At 45.1% G+C, this 16,845-nt stretch overlaps 1 protein-coding gene across 1 annotated transcript; it reads right to left on the bottom strand.

Annotated features, from left to right (window-relative positions):
- Positions 1–12,213: 12,213 nt before the first annotated feature.
- Positions 12,214–12,875, bottom strand: LOC309975024 (ferritin light chain-like; the record flags this gene model as incomplete). The annotated part of the gene is made up of 1 exon (XM_082859905.1): positions 12,214–12,875. The coding sequence occupies one exon, from the start codon at positions 12,873–12,875 to the stop codon at positions 12,369–12,371; it is 507 nt and encodes a 168-aa protein (XP_082716031.1). The 3' UTR covers positions 12,214–12,368.
- Positions 12,876–16,845: the final 3,970 nt, after the last annotated feature.

The following is a 16,845-nucleotide window of genomic DNA, read 5'->3' on the forward strand; positions in this document are numbered from 1 at the left end:
CCAGAGTCTGGACTCGTGTTTCCTGAGGGAAAAGCTGTTGTCTCCCTCACAGTGGCTTTTCTGTGGGAACAATGCTCATGGTTTTACAAGGCAGAAGAGAAGGAAGTTACTGTAATCAGGCCAGAGCTTCTAAAATTTATATTTATCATCCACATTGCCCAGAAAAAATCAAAATAAAAAGTTAAATCAACATACACAAAAGGCTGAGACTTCCCTGGTGGCACAGTGGTTAAGAATCTGCCTGCCAATGCAGGGGACCTGGATTTGACCCCTAGTCCGGGAAGAACCCCCATGCCATGGAGCAGCGAAGCCCATGTCCCACAACTACTGAGCCTGTGCTCTAGAGCCTGCAAGCCACAACTACTGAGCCTGTGCACCTCAACTACTGAAGCCCACGTGGCTAGAGCCCATACTCCACAACAAGAGAAGCCACGACAATGAGAAGCCTGTGCACTGCAATGAAGAGTAGCCCCTGCTCACCGCAACTAGAGAAAGCCCACACGCAACAACAAAGACCCAACAAAGCCAAAAAAAAAGTAAATAAGATAAAAAACATGCACAAAAGTGGGAAATAGGTGAGCCATAATAAAAAGAGAGAGAACAGTCAATAAAACAAATCCAGAAATGATCCAGACTTGGAGTGAGCAGTCAAAATTGCTATAATTCATATGTTTAAAAAGGTAGAAGGAAAGAGGGCGACAACAGATATGTTAGCAACGTGGGCTAGAGTATTTCAAAACAGCATTAAAATAAGCCAAAAATCAAGTGGAAATTTTAGAACTGCAAAATAAAATATTTGAAATTCATTGGATGACTTTAGCAGCAGACTTTGCACAGCAGAAAACAGAACATACTAAACTTGAAAACAAGAAGAAAATAGCTAAACTGAATAACAGAGAGAAATAAGAATATAAGGAGCAAAAAAGTATAAGAAAGGAGCTTACTTACATGTAATTGCTGTCCAAGAAAGACAGGAGAGAGAGGATGGGCAGATGCAATATTTGCAAAAGTAACATTGAGAACTTTCCAAATTTATTGAAAGATGTCAACTCACAAATTCGACAAGTTCAGCCATCCCCCGAAGGGTTAATAGAAAGGTCATTATGCTTGGCACATAGTGATTTGCTGAAAATAAAAAGACACATTATATAATCAACTAAAAACTAAGGAAGGTAGCTTAGTGCAAGCCTGGCTACATGTTAAAGGAGTGCCAGCACAGAGCCAATCTGAAAAAAAAAAAAGGGGGTGGGGTTGTTGTTATGTTATTGTTGTTGTTTTTAATAAAGTACCTGGAATTCAAGGAAATCTCTGTCAAAAAACTAGCTAAAAACAAACCAAGAAACAGAGACACTTCAGTAACCACAAACAACAAGGAATACAGCCTTTGCAAACATAATTTGGGAAAGTCACTAAACAGATGGACTACTACAGCCTTCAACAATCAAGAAAAACAGCAAAACCTGTGAAGGGGGAGAATCTGATTCCTACTTGATGTGAAAAAAACCTCCACTTGTTTTTTTGGTAGATTTTCTTTTTTTTTTTTTTAACATCTTTATTGGGGTATAATTGCTTTACAATGGTGTGTTAGTTTCTGCTTTATAACAAAGTGAATCAGTTATACATATACATATGTTCCCATATGTCTTCCCTCTTGCGTCTCCCTCCCTCCCACCCTCCCTATCCCACCCCTCCAGGCTGTCACAAAGCACCGAGCCAATATTTTTGGTAGATTTTCATCCTACCAAATTGATAAAATCTGATATATCCATATGATGGAATATTATTGGGCAATAAAAAGAATGAAGTATTGATACATGCTTGCAACATGGATGAACCTTGGAAATATTATGCAAAAACTACAGGAAAGTGGTTGAATAAGCTATGCTTACATCCACACCAGGAAGTACTGTGTAACTGTAAAAAATAAAAAAATAGAGAAAGATCTCAATGAACTGACATGGAGTGATTTCCAGGATAAACTGCTGAGGTAAAACGGCAAAGTGCAAAATAGTAATTATAGTGTGCTATCCTTTATCTAAGAAAGAAGAGGATGTAATAAAACAAACATACCTGCTCATTTGTGCAAAAGAATGCAGGAAGGATCAACCAGAAACTGAAAAGATTAGTTACCGACAGGGATATTTGGGAAGCGGTGGAAAGAAGGGGGCAATGAGTCTGAGTAATAGAGATGACAAGGGAGTGACACAGTTTTTAGTATACCCTTTTATACAGCACTGGTACTTAGAACTATGGTAATATTTTACAAATGCATAAGTTTAAGGAAAATAATGAAAACTAATTATGAACCTGAAATGGAATATAAAAGTAACAACAGAGGCTTCCCTAGCAGCGCAGTCATTAAAAATCCGCCTGCCAATGCAGGGGACATGGGTTCAAGCCCTGGCCCAGGAAGATCCCCCATGCTGCGGAGCAACTAAGCCCGTGCGCCACAACTACTGAGCCTGAGCTTTAGAGCCCGGGAGACACAACTACTAAGCCCGCAAGCCTAGAGCCCATGCTCCGCAATGAGAGAAGCCACAACGGAAGCCCGCGCACCGCAGCAAAGAGTAGCCCCCACTCACCACAACTAGAGAAAGCCTGTGCAACAGAAGACCCAATACAGCCAAAAATAAAAACAAATAAATGAATAAAAGTAACAACCTAACTGTACTACAAATAAATAATATTACCGAAAGTGAAGGCTTGGAGAAGAACTAACCTAAATAACTTTTCAAAACAGTATTTTGCCTGTAAAGCTACAGGAAAAAAAAAAACAAAAACAAAAAACCCTGTACACATATAAGGTAATCCTCTTAGTAAATCTTTTCTTACAGGTGTATGGGTTAGTAATTCTGAAACACACATATATGCACGTACATATATGTATACATATATAAGTGCATATATTATAGCTAATGAGAGCTACGTTTCTCAGTGTCAGAGAAGCTACAAATAATGAAAAGGGGAATGACAGCCCATTGTAATGATCACATCTAACAACTAGATCTTAATTTCTAAACACCTTTCTCCAAAAACAGGAAACAGAGCTCCTTGGAGAAATAGTTGATTCCAGGGCTGCTGCAGGGAAACTGCAAGATAAGCCTGGAACATCTTGTGCCAGAAACTAAGGAAGTGCTAAAAACAGGATGGTAGATATCAAAAGGACACATGAGCCAACCTGAAGGAGTTTGTAATAGCAAAAGCTGGGAAAATTTCAGAAACAATATTTTTTAAATGATGTTCTATGGGTTAAACCTATAAAATTAAAAAATATCCATGAATCTGTATTGATGCAAAGAAATACTTGAATATGTAATACATAAGTAAATGGAAGAGAAGAACCAGTTCTTTCTCACAGAAGGATTATGTTGATAAATGTAGATGGAAAAGGCAAAAAAGAAAATGACCCTGAGGCAAACACTGCAGTCATAGTTGTCGCAGTCAAGATGGATGCTAAAATTAGTGGGTGCAAGGTTGAAGAGAAACAGGATATTTGCATAGCCTGAAAGCGTTTACCCCCAAATATTTATTAATTACCAAGGGGGAAATAGTAGCATACAGTGGAGGACCACGGCAGAAAGCGTGTTAACTAAATGATTTAAGTTAGCATCCTCAGTAACAAGACCCACTGACAACGCGAACTACCTGAAACCGGTGCTGAGAACGTCGTTTCGTTGGGGCCGGGGGAGGATGTGAGGGGAAAGGGATGGATTAAAAATGACATATACGTCGGAACGCCACTCCAGTGTTTGCTGATGCATATTTGGGTGATAAAACTGTAAACAAAAGCAAAGAAGTTCTTTCCGTAGGCGTCGGGGTTGGCTGCAGGTGGAGGCAGAAGGCAGATGTTAGGCTCTGCGGGGGTGGCAGGTCTGGTGGTGGCAAGGGTTTGTGATCCTTCCATTAAATATCTTAGTTTTGTGCCTTTTTCTGCAGCTGCTGTACTTTACAGCAAAGAAGCTTTAACAAACGCGGATGGACACTTGTGTATACCTGGGAGGAAGGAAATCTGGAAAGAAATACATCAAAATGCTTTACAGCGGGTGGTGGGATTATTGATTTTAATTTTTCTTACACTCTTCTATAATGTTCGAATGTTCAAAACTGAGTTTTATAAGGGGGCGGGAGAGCCGGGGTGGGGGGAGGGGTGGATACATGCGCATCTATTTTTCTGCTAAGTTCCGAAGTCACCTCCCAGGTGTGCCCGCAGAGTCCTGGTTTGGTTTCCCCCTTTAACCATGCCGGGGGCGGGAACTCGGTCCTACACGCACCCTCACCCCCCTTCGCCGGCCCGGGTTCGGGTTTTGCAGCCGCTTCCCCGCCCGGACCCGACGTAGCCGGATTGGGGCGGGGATTCCGGGGCTCGCACAGCCGCGCCTTCCGCCCGCCTCTCGCTCCTTTTCAGTTTGACCTGAAATTCGCTCGAAAAGCGAAAGATTTATACGGTGAAGTGACCTGGATGCGCGGGAAGAAAGAGTCTTAAAGGATCAAAAGTAAAGCGGCTTCTGTGACCTCGTGGCGCAATGGTAGCGCGTCTGACTCCAGATCAGAAGGTTGCGTGTTCAAGTCACGTCGGGGTCACAGCTACCCCTTTTCCCACCAAACTAACTGGGGACTTTGGGCCGCTTAGGATTTCATCCCACGTCTCTATTCAGGTCTCCGTGCTCCCTATTCCTCCGCACCGAGGTTCAGAGGACGAGCCTTAGAATTTCTGTTTCATCATTTTCATATCTGGCGGAGGTGATTTGGGAAACTCCTGGAGGCGCGAAGCCAACCGGCCAATGCCACTTCTCCTTGTCACCCAAAAAGCCACTTTAAAAGAGACCAACAGCACAGTAGAAGACAGGATGAAACAGTTATTGGAAAATGAAATGTAAATTATTTTTAAACATATGAAAGTAACCTCTTTCATAATGAGAAACGCAAATTAAAATTCAATAAATTATTTTTAACCTGTGAGATTGTCTAACCTATGATCAAAAAGCTTACATTAAATCGCATTGCTCACATCCTTAAAGCTACAAAGAACAGGACCAGAGGAAATTAAAATAATTAGAAAAGAATACTTTTCAGCCAGTTTAGAAAAGTTTTCAAGTATATTTTTCAATATTGTTTCTGTTCCTTTTGCTCCACACTTTTTCCAGGAATGCATTCACCCTTCCATATGGTGGATAATTACCACCAAATGGGAGGATAATCATGCTTCTCTATCCTCTGCATCTATAATCTTCTCTCAAAACGTTTTCTGTTTTCATATTTTCTCTGCCCTTTGGGCGGTCTTCTCAGACGTGCCCACCATCTGGAATGCCATATTCTGCAACTTAAGAGAACCCTGTGAGCCTACCATATTGTCATTTCAGTTTCCAGGGTGTCCCCTGTCTTTAAACTCAGTCAGTTGCCCCATAAGGCTTTTCACACCTCATTTCAAAGAAGCCACATCTTGGAGGAAGCCTCTTACTGTTTCTCTGAAGAAAATAAAATAAAAAATCCTGAAACTTCCCATCATTTTCAGTGGTATGCTTTTCTTCTCTCAGGAACTACTCTCTTTTTCTAGTTCTGCAGAATTAAAAAGACAAAAACAAACAACAACAATTTGCTTTTCTCTCTCACTCATACTGTGAAATTACTCTTGCTGATCCTTTAAAATCTGTTCAGACTCAGTGTGAAGCAACAGATGGGGCTGTGCTAACGCTTGGCCCTGCTCTCTGTTCACTGGTGTGGGTCAGATGCCTTCTCAGATCCACTGGCTGGAGGACAGGCTGGGGCACAGCGCCCACCCCGTTCCCAATGCTTAGGAAGGTGTCCCCTAGGGCTTTGTTGCAGTGACATTTTCTCCTCTCCTGTGAGGTTCCCTTGCTACTGTGAGCCAGTGAAAGCAGTACTTAACCCTAGAGATCCCACATTTCAGTGTGAGTTTCAACTTCAATGTCTTAAGTGGATCTTGCCTCTTTAGCTAAGGCAGAAAACAACACATTTCTATTCACTTAAATCTCCTAAGAGTAACATTTTAATTTAATGCCAAACAAATACTCTGAATTCCCTGAGATTCTTTTTCTTTCAAGAATTTTACATTCAATCTATTTTGTAGATATTCTAGCCTAAGAATTTGTTCTAAGCAAACCTTATTAATTTTAAAGTTTTAATGGTGTCCTTAAAGTTTCTTATGTGAATTGATAAAATTCTCTTTTCATATATTCATAAGTCAAATTGTAAAAGGTTGTAAAATTGTCAGATAATATATTACCATACAATCTCATCTTTATTATAAGGAGCAGATTTTCAGTCATCAGTTTTAACCCTCAGCTCATTTATTTCAGATGAATAAGCACTTGCCCCTCCACATTGAGAAAACAAAGGCAGCATACATTTTTAGAAAAACCGGGGCAAGGGTATTTTTTGTGGGTAAAGTATCACTTCTTAGACAGAAAAAGTAGGGATGAAGAGGAAGAAAAAGAAAAATTGCCTTAGACTTAATTTCAAAGGTTTATTCCACCTGCACCAATGCATCAGATATTTTTAAATTTTAAAATTTCCTAGAGATTATTCTGTTCTGTTAATCTAGTTGTACATTCCTGCTTCACATGAAGCTGGCTGTATTGCTTTATTTTAAAAGGAAGGTAAAATTAAAGACAGCACAGCCTTGCCACAGATACAGTATTTGATAAATTCTTTTGGCCCATTGTCTCTCCCATTGAAGGTGCTTCCTTACGTCAAGCCAGATAGGCCCTGGGACACTGCCCCTGGCCCGAGAGATGCTCTCCTGCAGAGGCTGAGCCAACTGCATGGTCTCCAAGGAATTTGGATTGGAAGCAAATGGGACCTGCTGTTTGTTTCAGAGGGTGTTCTGAACATGTACAGGGTGAGCTGAGATCATACAATGACTTTGTTTCCTATCATCCCTTAAAAAGATATTCAGTTTCTCTCTTTTGTTTTTGTTTTGATGGTTAAAACAATTTGGGTTTTATTGTTTTTGCTAAACAATACTAAAAATTTTTCATTTTGAAGGCAGGGCTTGAATTATTTAATTTTGATCCACTTCATAAAAAAAGAAAAAAAGGAAGGGGAAACAGATCATGGCCAAGAAAAACAAAAAATAGTAGTTAGGGACTTCCCTTGTGGTCCAGTGGTTAAGACTCCACGCTTCCACTGCAGGGGACACAGTTTTGATCGCTGGTCGCGGAACTAAGATCCAGAATGCCTCATGGTATGGCAAAAAGAACAGGGAACGGGGTGGGGGGAGATTTTATTTAACAAAGAAAAAAGAAAAAAAATAGTAGTTAACTCCCCACCCCTGAAGCTCTAGCCAGTCACATGAGCATCACCCGCTTCCCACGATGCCATGATGCCTGATATTCAGATGGTAGCACACTCTACCCCACTGGACTGCCTTGAAGGCACAGGGGCAGTAAGTGCCAGTTTAGCAAAGATATTCAGTCTCTAGTTCTCCTTCTCATGGATGAGGGAGCAAAAGGGGCTGAAGAGAGTGAGGGGCAATTCCATGACTTTTCTGGTCCCTTTGTGATAAGAAACACTCCCCCAGGCTGTGAATATGACAAGCATCCTATGTAATAGTCAAGTCTCTGAACGTGAATTAAAGTCGGGGTCCCTTCCCTCCTGGTCTTGTACTTCTGGTTTCCATCCACGGCTTGCTAACGGGTGTCTCTGACCCCTTCTGAGTCAGAGCAGGGGAGGAAGGATAAACAAGGGTGCAGGGAACGTCTCCACGTCAGTAGGTCAGTAGTGTCGTCAGCAGGCGTCCTACTCTCTGGAATTTTGAGAGACTCCCTCAGTGCTGAGGATCCTTCTGAATTTCACTTAGCCCTGGTGAAAATACTATTTCAGCTGGTTGCTGTCTATTGGGGCAACATTTAGGACTCTCTTCTAGGAGATGTGATCAGCCCTCCAGGCATCCCTGTGGATAGCAGCTAAGAGGAACTCCCCTCAACCCCCCACCCCATGCACATGAATCATGTCTAGACCATGGGAGGAATTCATGCATCTTTTGTCCCCAAATTTGTGCTTTAAAAAGTGTGCAGACACCTTTTCCAACTCACCATGAACAGCTAGTCTGGCCAGCTCTTGCCCCTTAGGTTTCTTAAGCAAAGATATACATCAGGCCACGGAGTCCCCAAACCCCAGGGGGACACACATCAAGCTGTCCAGGTGGCCTGTTAAAACGTCTCACTAGGTTTGAACTATGGGACAAGCAACCTCCCCACCATCTTTCCTCTGTGAAGCTGTTTCCAAACGTTTAGAAACCCCCTTCAACCCTTTCTAGGAGCCCTTTGATACTCTCAGTATAGGTGAGGGGTTTAACAATCCCCTAACAGTTTCTCAGCCACTCCTTTTTTTTTTTCCAATTCTGCCTGGTGGCCTGCCTCACAGCTCACTTCAGGTATCTGATATCTGCTGTCTTAGATTCTTAGCAGAAACCCCCATTTTAACATTTGTTGCACTTAAGCAATGGAAGGGAAGGATGGGGGTGGGCGTGGGGACAGCCCTCTCATCTGCACAGGATTGGGGTTGCCCAGGGGTCCCGCCAGCCACACTGCTCTGGGTCGGCTCTCCCAGGGTCCTAACTTGTCCACCGCCTCCAACTGTCTCCCATCTGTCCCTGTGCGGTCACCACGCCAGGGCCGGCTCCCTTCCCCTGCCTCCAGACTCAAGCTCTGGTCGAGGGGATGTGGACACGTTCTCTTAGGGCGCCTCCTGCCAGGACAGAGGGCGCTGTCCAGACCTCGGTGCTGAAGCACCTCGGTTCTCTCCGCCCTTGAAGGAAGTGGAGATGATCTCGGAGATGCAACAGTGAGTGGTGGCATGAAGGGAGATCTTAATTCCCGGCCCAGGAATTGAACCTGGGGAGCCTGTATGGAAACCAGGAATCCCAGCCAGCACACCCCCTGGCTCTTGCCCCCCGTGAAAAACGCATTTCTCACGGAGGCAGAACTGTAAAAACAGGTACAGAGTTTATTATTAGAGACATAGCACAACAACAAGTGAGAGAGCTCACAGAGAAATGATTTGTTTAGTTAAGACAGAAGCAAGGCAGAGATGCACACCGGAGAGAAAGGGTGTGGGCATTCCCCCCAATGAGGAGGAACGCAGTGAAGAGGCGGGTAAGTCACTTATATAGGGCAGGTCTTCCGGGTCTCTTTACCTCTGGCCAATTATCTGGTTTCTTTTTCCACACCTGCCCTGCCCTAAGACCCTCCCCAACATGCGTGTGCAACTTTTTTCCAAGAAGGATTACAGCCCAGAGACATATGGGACGGCCTTAGCATCACCTATTATGGGGTGGTGCCCCTTCCTTTTTGACCCCCAAGGAGCCTTTCTGCGCATGTGCAATGTTTCCCTTGCCCCAAGGATGGGAAATGTATGACCTCTTGATCTTTTAACAGGGTTCGGTCCCACTCTGTCCCTGCCATAAAAATGTCCATTGTCTGGTTATTTACCCTATTTCTCTTACTGGTTTTTATATCGAGGTGCAGATCTCGAAATATAGACAGGAGTCTGGTCATAAATATGTAGTTCTGGAGTCCGTGTGTCTCTTGCTTCAGGAAATGTAAACAGGGGGCTGGTAATGAATGTCCTGATGGAGCCCATCTTCTTCTCACCCCAGGAGGTGTGAACAGGAGGCCAGTTGTAAATGTCTAGCCTGGAGCCCATCTGTCTCCTGCCTCAGAGCCTCAGCCTGCAGCAGCCTCCTTGTCCCCGCGGCCCGCCCTCCAGACCCGGCCACGCGGGCTCAATAATCCACGGCCTCAGAGCTTCCGACCAGTACCACCAGGCCTTTGAACCGTCAGCATCTCCGCAGGAGGTCGAGTCTTCCCTAAGGAGGCCTGGAGAGGGCCAGTGGCTTGGCAAAGATTCGCAGGTGAGAACGGGAGGAAATCCCAGTCCAATTCCCCAGAACAAGTAGGAAGGCACGCACCTTGGACGTTTTCACCACCGGCTCAGGCCTTTCCTGTGAGTTGTGAATAGGGGGCTGGCCCCACGGGAGCTCCTCCCACTTTCTAGGGACACAACCCTTTCCACAGGCCTCAAGAATATCCCTAAATTCCTCACAGGCACATTCCATGCAGTAAAGACACCTCCACATCTAGTCTGGGTGACTCCCAGCTGCGTGGACATTCACACCCCTTGTCCCCAAGCCCAGGCAGGGAGATGCAGGCAGGCATCCCTGATGAAGGGCATCCTTGGGGGAGTAGATGGCAAGGTTGCCCTGAAAGCTTTGCAAAATCTGACAGCAGTGATGTTGGGGAGCACGAAGAAGGGGCAGCGGCCAGTTCAGAAAAGAAGGGCCGATGGGAACCCGGAATGAGCAGCCAGGTGGGCTCTGGTGGCCACTACCCAGGCTCCACTGGACTCACCAGCTCCACAGCCCAGGACCTCCCACCTCCTTAAGCAGTGTAAGGGATCATTGTGGAACCAGGTAAGAGAGGTATAGACCAGGTCATGTTCAAGGGAAAGGGGTTTGAGAGGGCATCCCAGGGATCCTGCACCTGGCCCTCCGGAACCTGGGCAAGGGTCCTGTCCTGGCAGCCCTGGAGTTTCGCGGGGGGGCCTTGCCCAGCTCCAGCTACTGCTAGTGGCTCTCCAGTCGGAGGCTCCGCCTGGTGTGCACAGCGGTGCTTCACAGGCCTCAGGACTGTTGAAGCATCCCAAGATGTCTGGTAAGATAGAGTATCTACTGACTGCTGATGGGTGTAGCCAGACCCATGCAGCCTGCAGCTTTCTTTATCCAGCAGACCAGCTGGGATGGGAAGAGGCACTTCAGGAGTCCTAAGTAAGGGAGGCTGACACTAGCATTAAACGGGCTGAAAGCTAATTGAAGTCTTCACCTCATCTATGGGGACCATGTTCAGGACGCATAGGGGTATACCAGGGGGCAAGTCCTTTGTGGAAAAACACCTGATCTTCATCCATTTCCAGATGGTTATTTGAAATATATGATTTTTTTACACCCTAACATAGAACACATTGATGGTACATTTAACAACGTTTTTAAATTTAATTTTTTTGTGTGTTTTTCCCCCTAGCTTCACTGAGGTATAATTGACAAATCATTTAGCAAATTTTTAAACAGCAATTTTAGTTACATGCTTGGCCATCATTACTCCGCAATAGAATAGCTCTGAATAATCATAAATTTTAAATAAAATTAACATACAGTAGTAACTCCCTCACTGTTTTGTTTCATTTTCCTTGGTTTATGAGAGTCTTACTCTTAGGGTTTAGTTGTTAGGGTAATGGGAACATGGGCAGAATATCTAGAATTGTATTCAATATTGTGATTTAGCTGATGAAAGCAGTAGGAGCTCATAGGCGAAGACAGACGAGAAACGCTCATTCTGACACCAGGTAACATTCAATCTGCTTTGCCAAATTCTTCACTCCCAAATGCAGACAATGGCCCTTGGAATCTCTGATCATATATTCTTTGATGTGTTGTCTTCTTGTGATCACTACACTTGAGAAGAAACATCATGGCAGCTGGATAAGATTTTGTCTTTCCTTTTATGCGGAGTCAACCAGGACAGATATGGATGTATTTTTCTTCCACAGCTCAGAACCATGTTGCAGAAAGACATAGTTGAGACTAACAGGGAGACTGCCCACCTGAAACACAGGTATGGGATTTTGACATTTTTTTTTCAGGGTGTTTGAAAATTTTAAGGCTAACTTGTTTAGTATCTAGTAAAGGGCTTTGTTTTGTAATTTTTTTTTTTTTTTTTTTGCGGTACGCAAGCATGTGGGATCTTCCTGGACCAGGGCACGAACCCGTGTCCCCTGCATCGGCAGGCGGACTCTCAATCACTGCGCCACCAGGGAAGCCCTGTTTTGTAATTTTTATTCAAGTCATTCTGTCTATATTCAGGAGAACTGGAAATAATTTTTTAGATGACAAGGCTACAAGAGAAATGCTGGATTAACAAACCAAATCCAGAAAGACACCTCCCCACCCTTCAAGAGGCTGGGAGACTTTGTGAAGAGCACCACTTTCTTTCCTGGGAAAAATCCACAAAAATTGCTCTCTGGTCCAAAGAGCATCATTGTTATGCTGGGAACAAGCCCAAGGATTTACTACAGAGAAAATTGTCTCACAGTGGTGACCAGACACCAGGCTGGCTCTTTGGGCCTGTCCCCTGGGAGCTGCAGAGAGTGCCCCCTGTCCTAACAGTGAAAACAGCCCCACACACAACCTGCTGGGCTCAGGGTTACTTTTTTTTTTTTTTTTTTTTGGCTGCAAAAAGCTTTACTGTTTCCCTTTGGTCCAAGACTTGGGAGAGGGCTCCAGGGCGGTTAACAAGCTGCCCAGTGGCTGCAGAGAGAGGAGCTCCTCAAAGGCCGCTGGGCTCCAGAGCCTCCTAGTGCTGCTTGAGTCTGAGCCTTTGGAAGAGATACTGGCTTAGCCCAGCCTGGGGACCAGCCAGCCTGTGGAGGTTAGTCAGGTGGTTGTCCACCTTCTTGACGAGTTTCACCTGCTCATCTAGGAAGTGGCTCTCCAGGAAGTCACAGAGGTGGAGATCTGCGCGGGTGGGACCCAGGGCCCGGTTTGGGTTCTCCATGAGAATGGTGGCTTCCATAGCGTCCCGGGTGTTACCCCACTCATCTCGAGATGGCTTCTGCACGTCCTGGAACAGGGTGAGGCAGCCGCACTGGTTTTGCATTTTCAAGACACACTCTATGCCCTCGCACTTCTCCTTGGCCAATTCGCAGAAAAAGTGGCCTATGCCCTCCAGAGGCACCTCATCGCGGTCGAAATAGAAGCCCAGAGAGAGGTAGGTGTAGGAGGCCCGCAGATGCAGGTTGACCAGGCGGTTGACAGTGGCTTCTATCTCGATGGAATAATTCTGACAAATCTGGGAGCTCATGGTTGATTCGGTAATAAGGAGTTAAGCTCAGAAATGGTGTTGGTTGGTCCCAGTGGCCAAGGATAGCTTGAGTGGCTGATTCTGAAGATTGCGACTGGAAAGAATGTTGGGGGGTGGTTAGAAGCTGGAGCAAGGGGCGTCCCTGTGTCTGTTCCATCCAAACACTGTTGAAGCAAGAGACAGATCTGCGGGAACCACCGAGCGCACAACTCAGGGTTACTCTTTATGAAGGGACTTGAGTAAGTGTGCCTCCCGGCTTTCAGTAAACTGTTTGAAAGGTTCTTTTTCCTTTATTTGAAAAGTCTAACACAGATGTTTTACGAAGTGGGCTGTCTACCCAGAATAATGAAGAAAAGTTTCTTAATTAGTCTTTGGGGATAAACAGTCACGATGGGGTCCTTCAAGAGAGAAAACTGAAATTAATGAACAATTATTTAAGATTGTCACTGGGTCGTGAGAAATTGCCAAACATGTCAATTATATCAAGTGAAAACGAGATAAGGTAAGAAGCATATTTTTTAAATGTTATTGATGACCTTGCTTCCAGTAAAGCCAGGAGAGTAGACATATAAGTTTTCCTTTGGTATAAACTAGACAGGATGTTTAACACCCCTACTTTCCAATTTTTCAATGTTTTCAAGTAGTTTAACGTTACAGGGAAAGCGAAACATTAAAAAATGTATAAAAGCACGTCCAGGGGAGCGCTTGTTTCCCCTCCCACCTCCAGCTCATATTGGGCTCGAAGGGACCAAGATTCTGTCCGTTCCTTCACCCCCGTCTGCGTTTCTTTCTCTGAATTTTATAGAATACTCCCTCACATGGGCTTCCCTGGTGGCGCAGTGGTTGAGAGTCCGCCTGCCGATGCAGGGAACACGGGTTCGTGCCCCGGTCCGGGAAGATCCCACATGCCGCGGAGCGGCTGGGCCCGTGAGCCGTGGCCGCTGAGCCTGCGTGTCCGGAGCCTATGCTCCGCAACGGGAGAGGCCACAACAGTGAGAGGCCCGCGTACCGCAAAAAAAAAAAAAACCAGAAAACCCCACAAGACTCCCTCACGTTATGAGTACGACGTTCAAACGCCTCAATGAGCGCTATTATTGTAAAATAGGCCCTGGTACCATGAGAAAGTAAAGAACGAAATACACAGGGGAATTCTAGAAAAACGAAAGCTTCTGCATAAGAAGCCCGGAAGCGCATTCTAAGCTTTTTCCTCCTGGTGGACCAGACGCCCCATCCGCGGCCGGAACACGCATGCGCTCCAGGAGGGTCGGAAAGGGCGGGGTTCGCCCGCCCTCTTGTGGCCAGAGGCGGGCAGCGCACAGAGGCCGGCCGCCTGCTGAATCACTGGAATTGAATTTTCAGTTTCATCTAAATTACCTAAATCTGTGGGCGTACATTGTTCATTGCACTCTCTTATAATACTTTTCATTTATGTAAAGTCCTCAGCAATGTCTCCACTTTCCATTCTAATTGGCCAGGCCCATGGCAACTGGATCTTCCTCCCTTATCAAACCCAGCGTTTCCCTGGTCGACTTTTGTAGTGACCGGACCCTAGTAATTGGTCTAGTTATCAGGAGGGGAGGAAAGAGTAGACTGCACCGGCTTTATCACAAAGTGGAGGCCTTGTCTGCATCATCTTCAAACAAGACTGGGAGGCGTGGGTCACATTTGCAGGCCCAGAGGGACTGGTGTGTAAAGGTGTTTGCCCACATCAACCTGAATGTCCCCATCCCAAGTCTCAGGGTTTCCTCCTTTCCAAACAAGGTCCTGACCTTGACATAGTAAACTTTCTGGGACTGAGAATTCAACTTATCTGCAGTTATGCTACTCTTCCATTTTTGCCATCAGGCTTCAAGAAGCCCTCTGATTTTCACACTTTCCCTTTACTTGGTGATTAACCACCCTCCACCTGTCCTTGTCGATGGCTCCCAGTAATAGCCACTCAATTCCACAGTCTGGAAAATTGCGACCTCCCCCAAACTCCTAAAGATCTAAGATGCAGCACCCACCAGCGGTTCCCTCCCATCAATATCCCATCCTGGTTCAACACCAGGGACAGTTTTAATGATTGTGCCACTACAGCCTGACATATGCTATCAGTAGTCCATCAATCACAAGTGATAGGGTCCTCACTGACGGCAAGCTGACGAGTGATCTGTCACCCAAATCCCATCTTAGAGTCTGCTTTCCTAGGATCACGGCTGGTACCACTTGTCATAGGGTAAGATTCCATGGAAGCAGATTCTGAGATGGAAATCGCGTGCAGAGGTGTTATTGGATAGCGTTCTCTAGAAAAATACCTATTAAAAAGTGATACCTGGAGGGAAGAGTGGGCGGAGGAAAAAGTTGAACTGCTGTACAGTTGCAACAGAGGCCTCATTTGATTCTACAGGGAACTCAAACTAGGATGGCCCTTTAGAGAGACTGCAAGTTGAGGCAAGGGGGCAAGGTCTTTGAACCCCTGCAGCGAGCACCACTGGAAGTGGAGTGCCCCTGGGGAGGACGTGTGACCTGAGAGGGGCAGCCCCCTTCAGCCAGGACAATTCCCAGGGAGGTATTCACACACTGGCAGCTGGAGGAATGGGCGCCCCAGCCCTGAAGGGGGACCCTGGCAGCCCATCACAATGTGCCCTATCGGGTGTACTAAAGTTTCCAGGTTCAGTTGTTGATTTCTCTCTGCAGTTATATCAGTTATTGCTTGGTATCTTTTGAGGCATTATTTTTAGAGATATATATTTATGATGGATATATCTTCTGTCAAGTTTTATAACTTTTATAGGTAGATCTCATGCTTATCTTTTCCTAATGATTTTTTAAGATTCTATTTTGTCAAACATTAGGATTATGACTTGCATCAGTCAGGGTTCAGCCAGAGAAGCAGAACCAGTAGGTCATACATACTAGGAGGGTTTTTTGTTTTGTTTTGTTTTGTTTTTTGCAAGGAATTGGCTTACTGGATTGTGGAGGCTGACTAGGCAAGTTCAAAATCTGTAGGGCAGTCTGTCAGGAAGGGCAGGCTAGAAGCTTTGTCCAGAGTTTCTTCTTCATCTAGGAAGCCTCAATTCTGCTTTGAAGGCCTTTCAACTTATTCATTCAGACCCACCCAACTTATTTCAGATAATCTCCTTTACTTAATTCATCTGAGTTTATGGGCTTTAGCCACACCTACAAAATACCTTTACAACACCACCTAGGTTAGGGTTTGATTAAACAGTGGGAGACTTAGCCTTGCCAAGTTGACACATCAAAGATCATCAAACTACCCAACTTTCTTGTTGTTCAAATTTGTCTGGTGTGGTTAATATTAAGACTCTCTGACACTCCACCCATCATGAAATGGGGTCTACATCAGACTCCACTTGATTCTGCACAGACTTGTGACTGCTTTGACCAAGAGTACAATGGAAGTGATGCTTTGTGACTTCCGAGGTTATATCATAGTCAGCTTTGGAGCTTGTCTCTTGTTTACTAGAACACCTGCTCTTGAAGCCCAGAGCTGCCATCTCAGCTGCCGGCTGAGTCCTTCATGCCGAAAAGGCCACATACAGGCACTCTGGTCATATCCAGGCTGAGCTCATCTTTGAGCCATCTCAGCCAGAAGAGGAGGCATGTGAGTAAAGAAGACATCTTGGAAGTGGACCCTCCCGGCCATCAAATCATCTCAACTGAGGTTCCAGACACAGTGGAGCAGAGAAAAGCCACACCCACTGTTCCCCTTCCAGATTCCTGACCCACAGAATCCAGGAGCATAATAAAATGCTTGTTCTTTAACTCCATTAAAGAGTTTTGCCAACATTATCTAACGTTGGTTTGCCAACACAGCATTAGATAATGGGACCCCCTGAATGTTTTTCTATCCTTTTATTTTCAAGCATTTTATGCTGTGAGTCTTTCATAAACAACGTGACGCTGGATGTTGTTCTTTTTTCCGATCTGAGAGTCTCAGAATCAGATTCCTGCGGAGTGACTCGGA

The sequence above is a fragment of the Leucopleurus acutus genome (genome assembly GCF_964270905.1).
Source record: "Leucopleurus acutus genome assembly, chromosome: 19".
Lineage (NCBI taxonomy): Eukaryota > Metazoa > Chordata > Mammalia > Artiodactyla > Delphinidae > Leucopleurus > Leucopleurus acutus.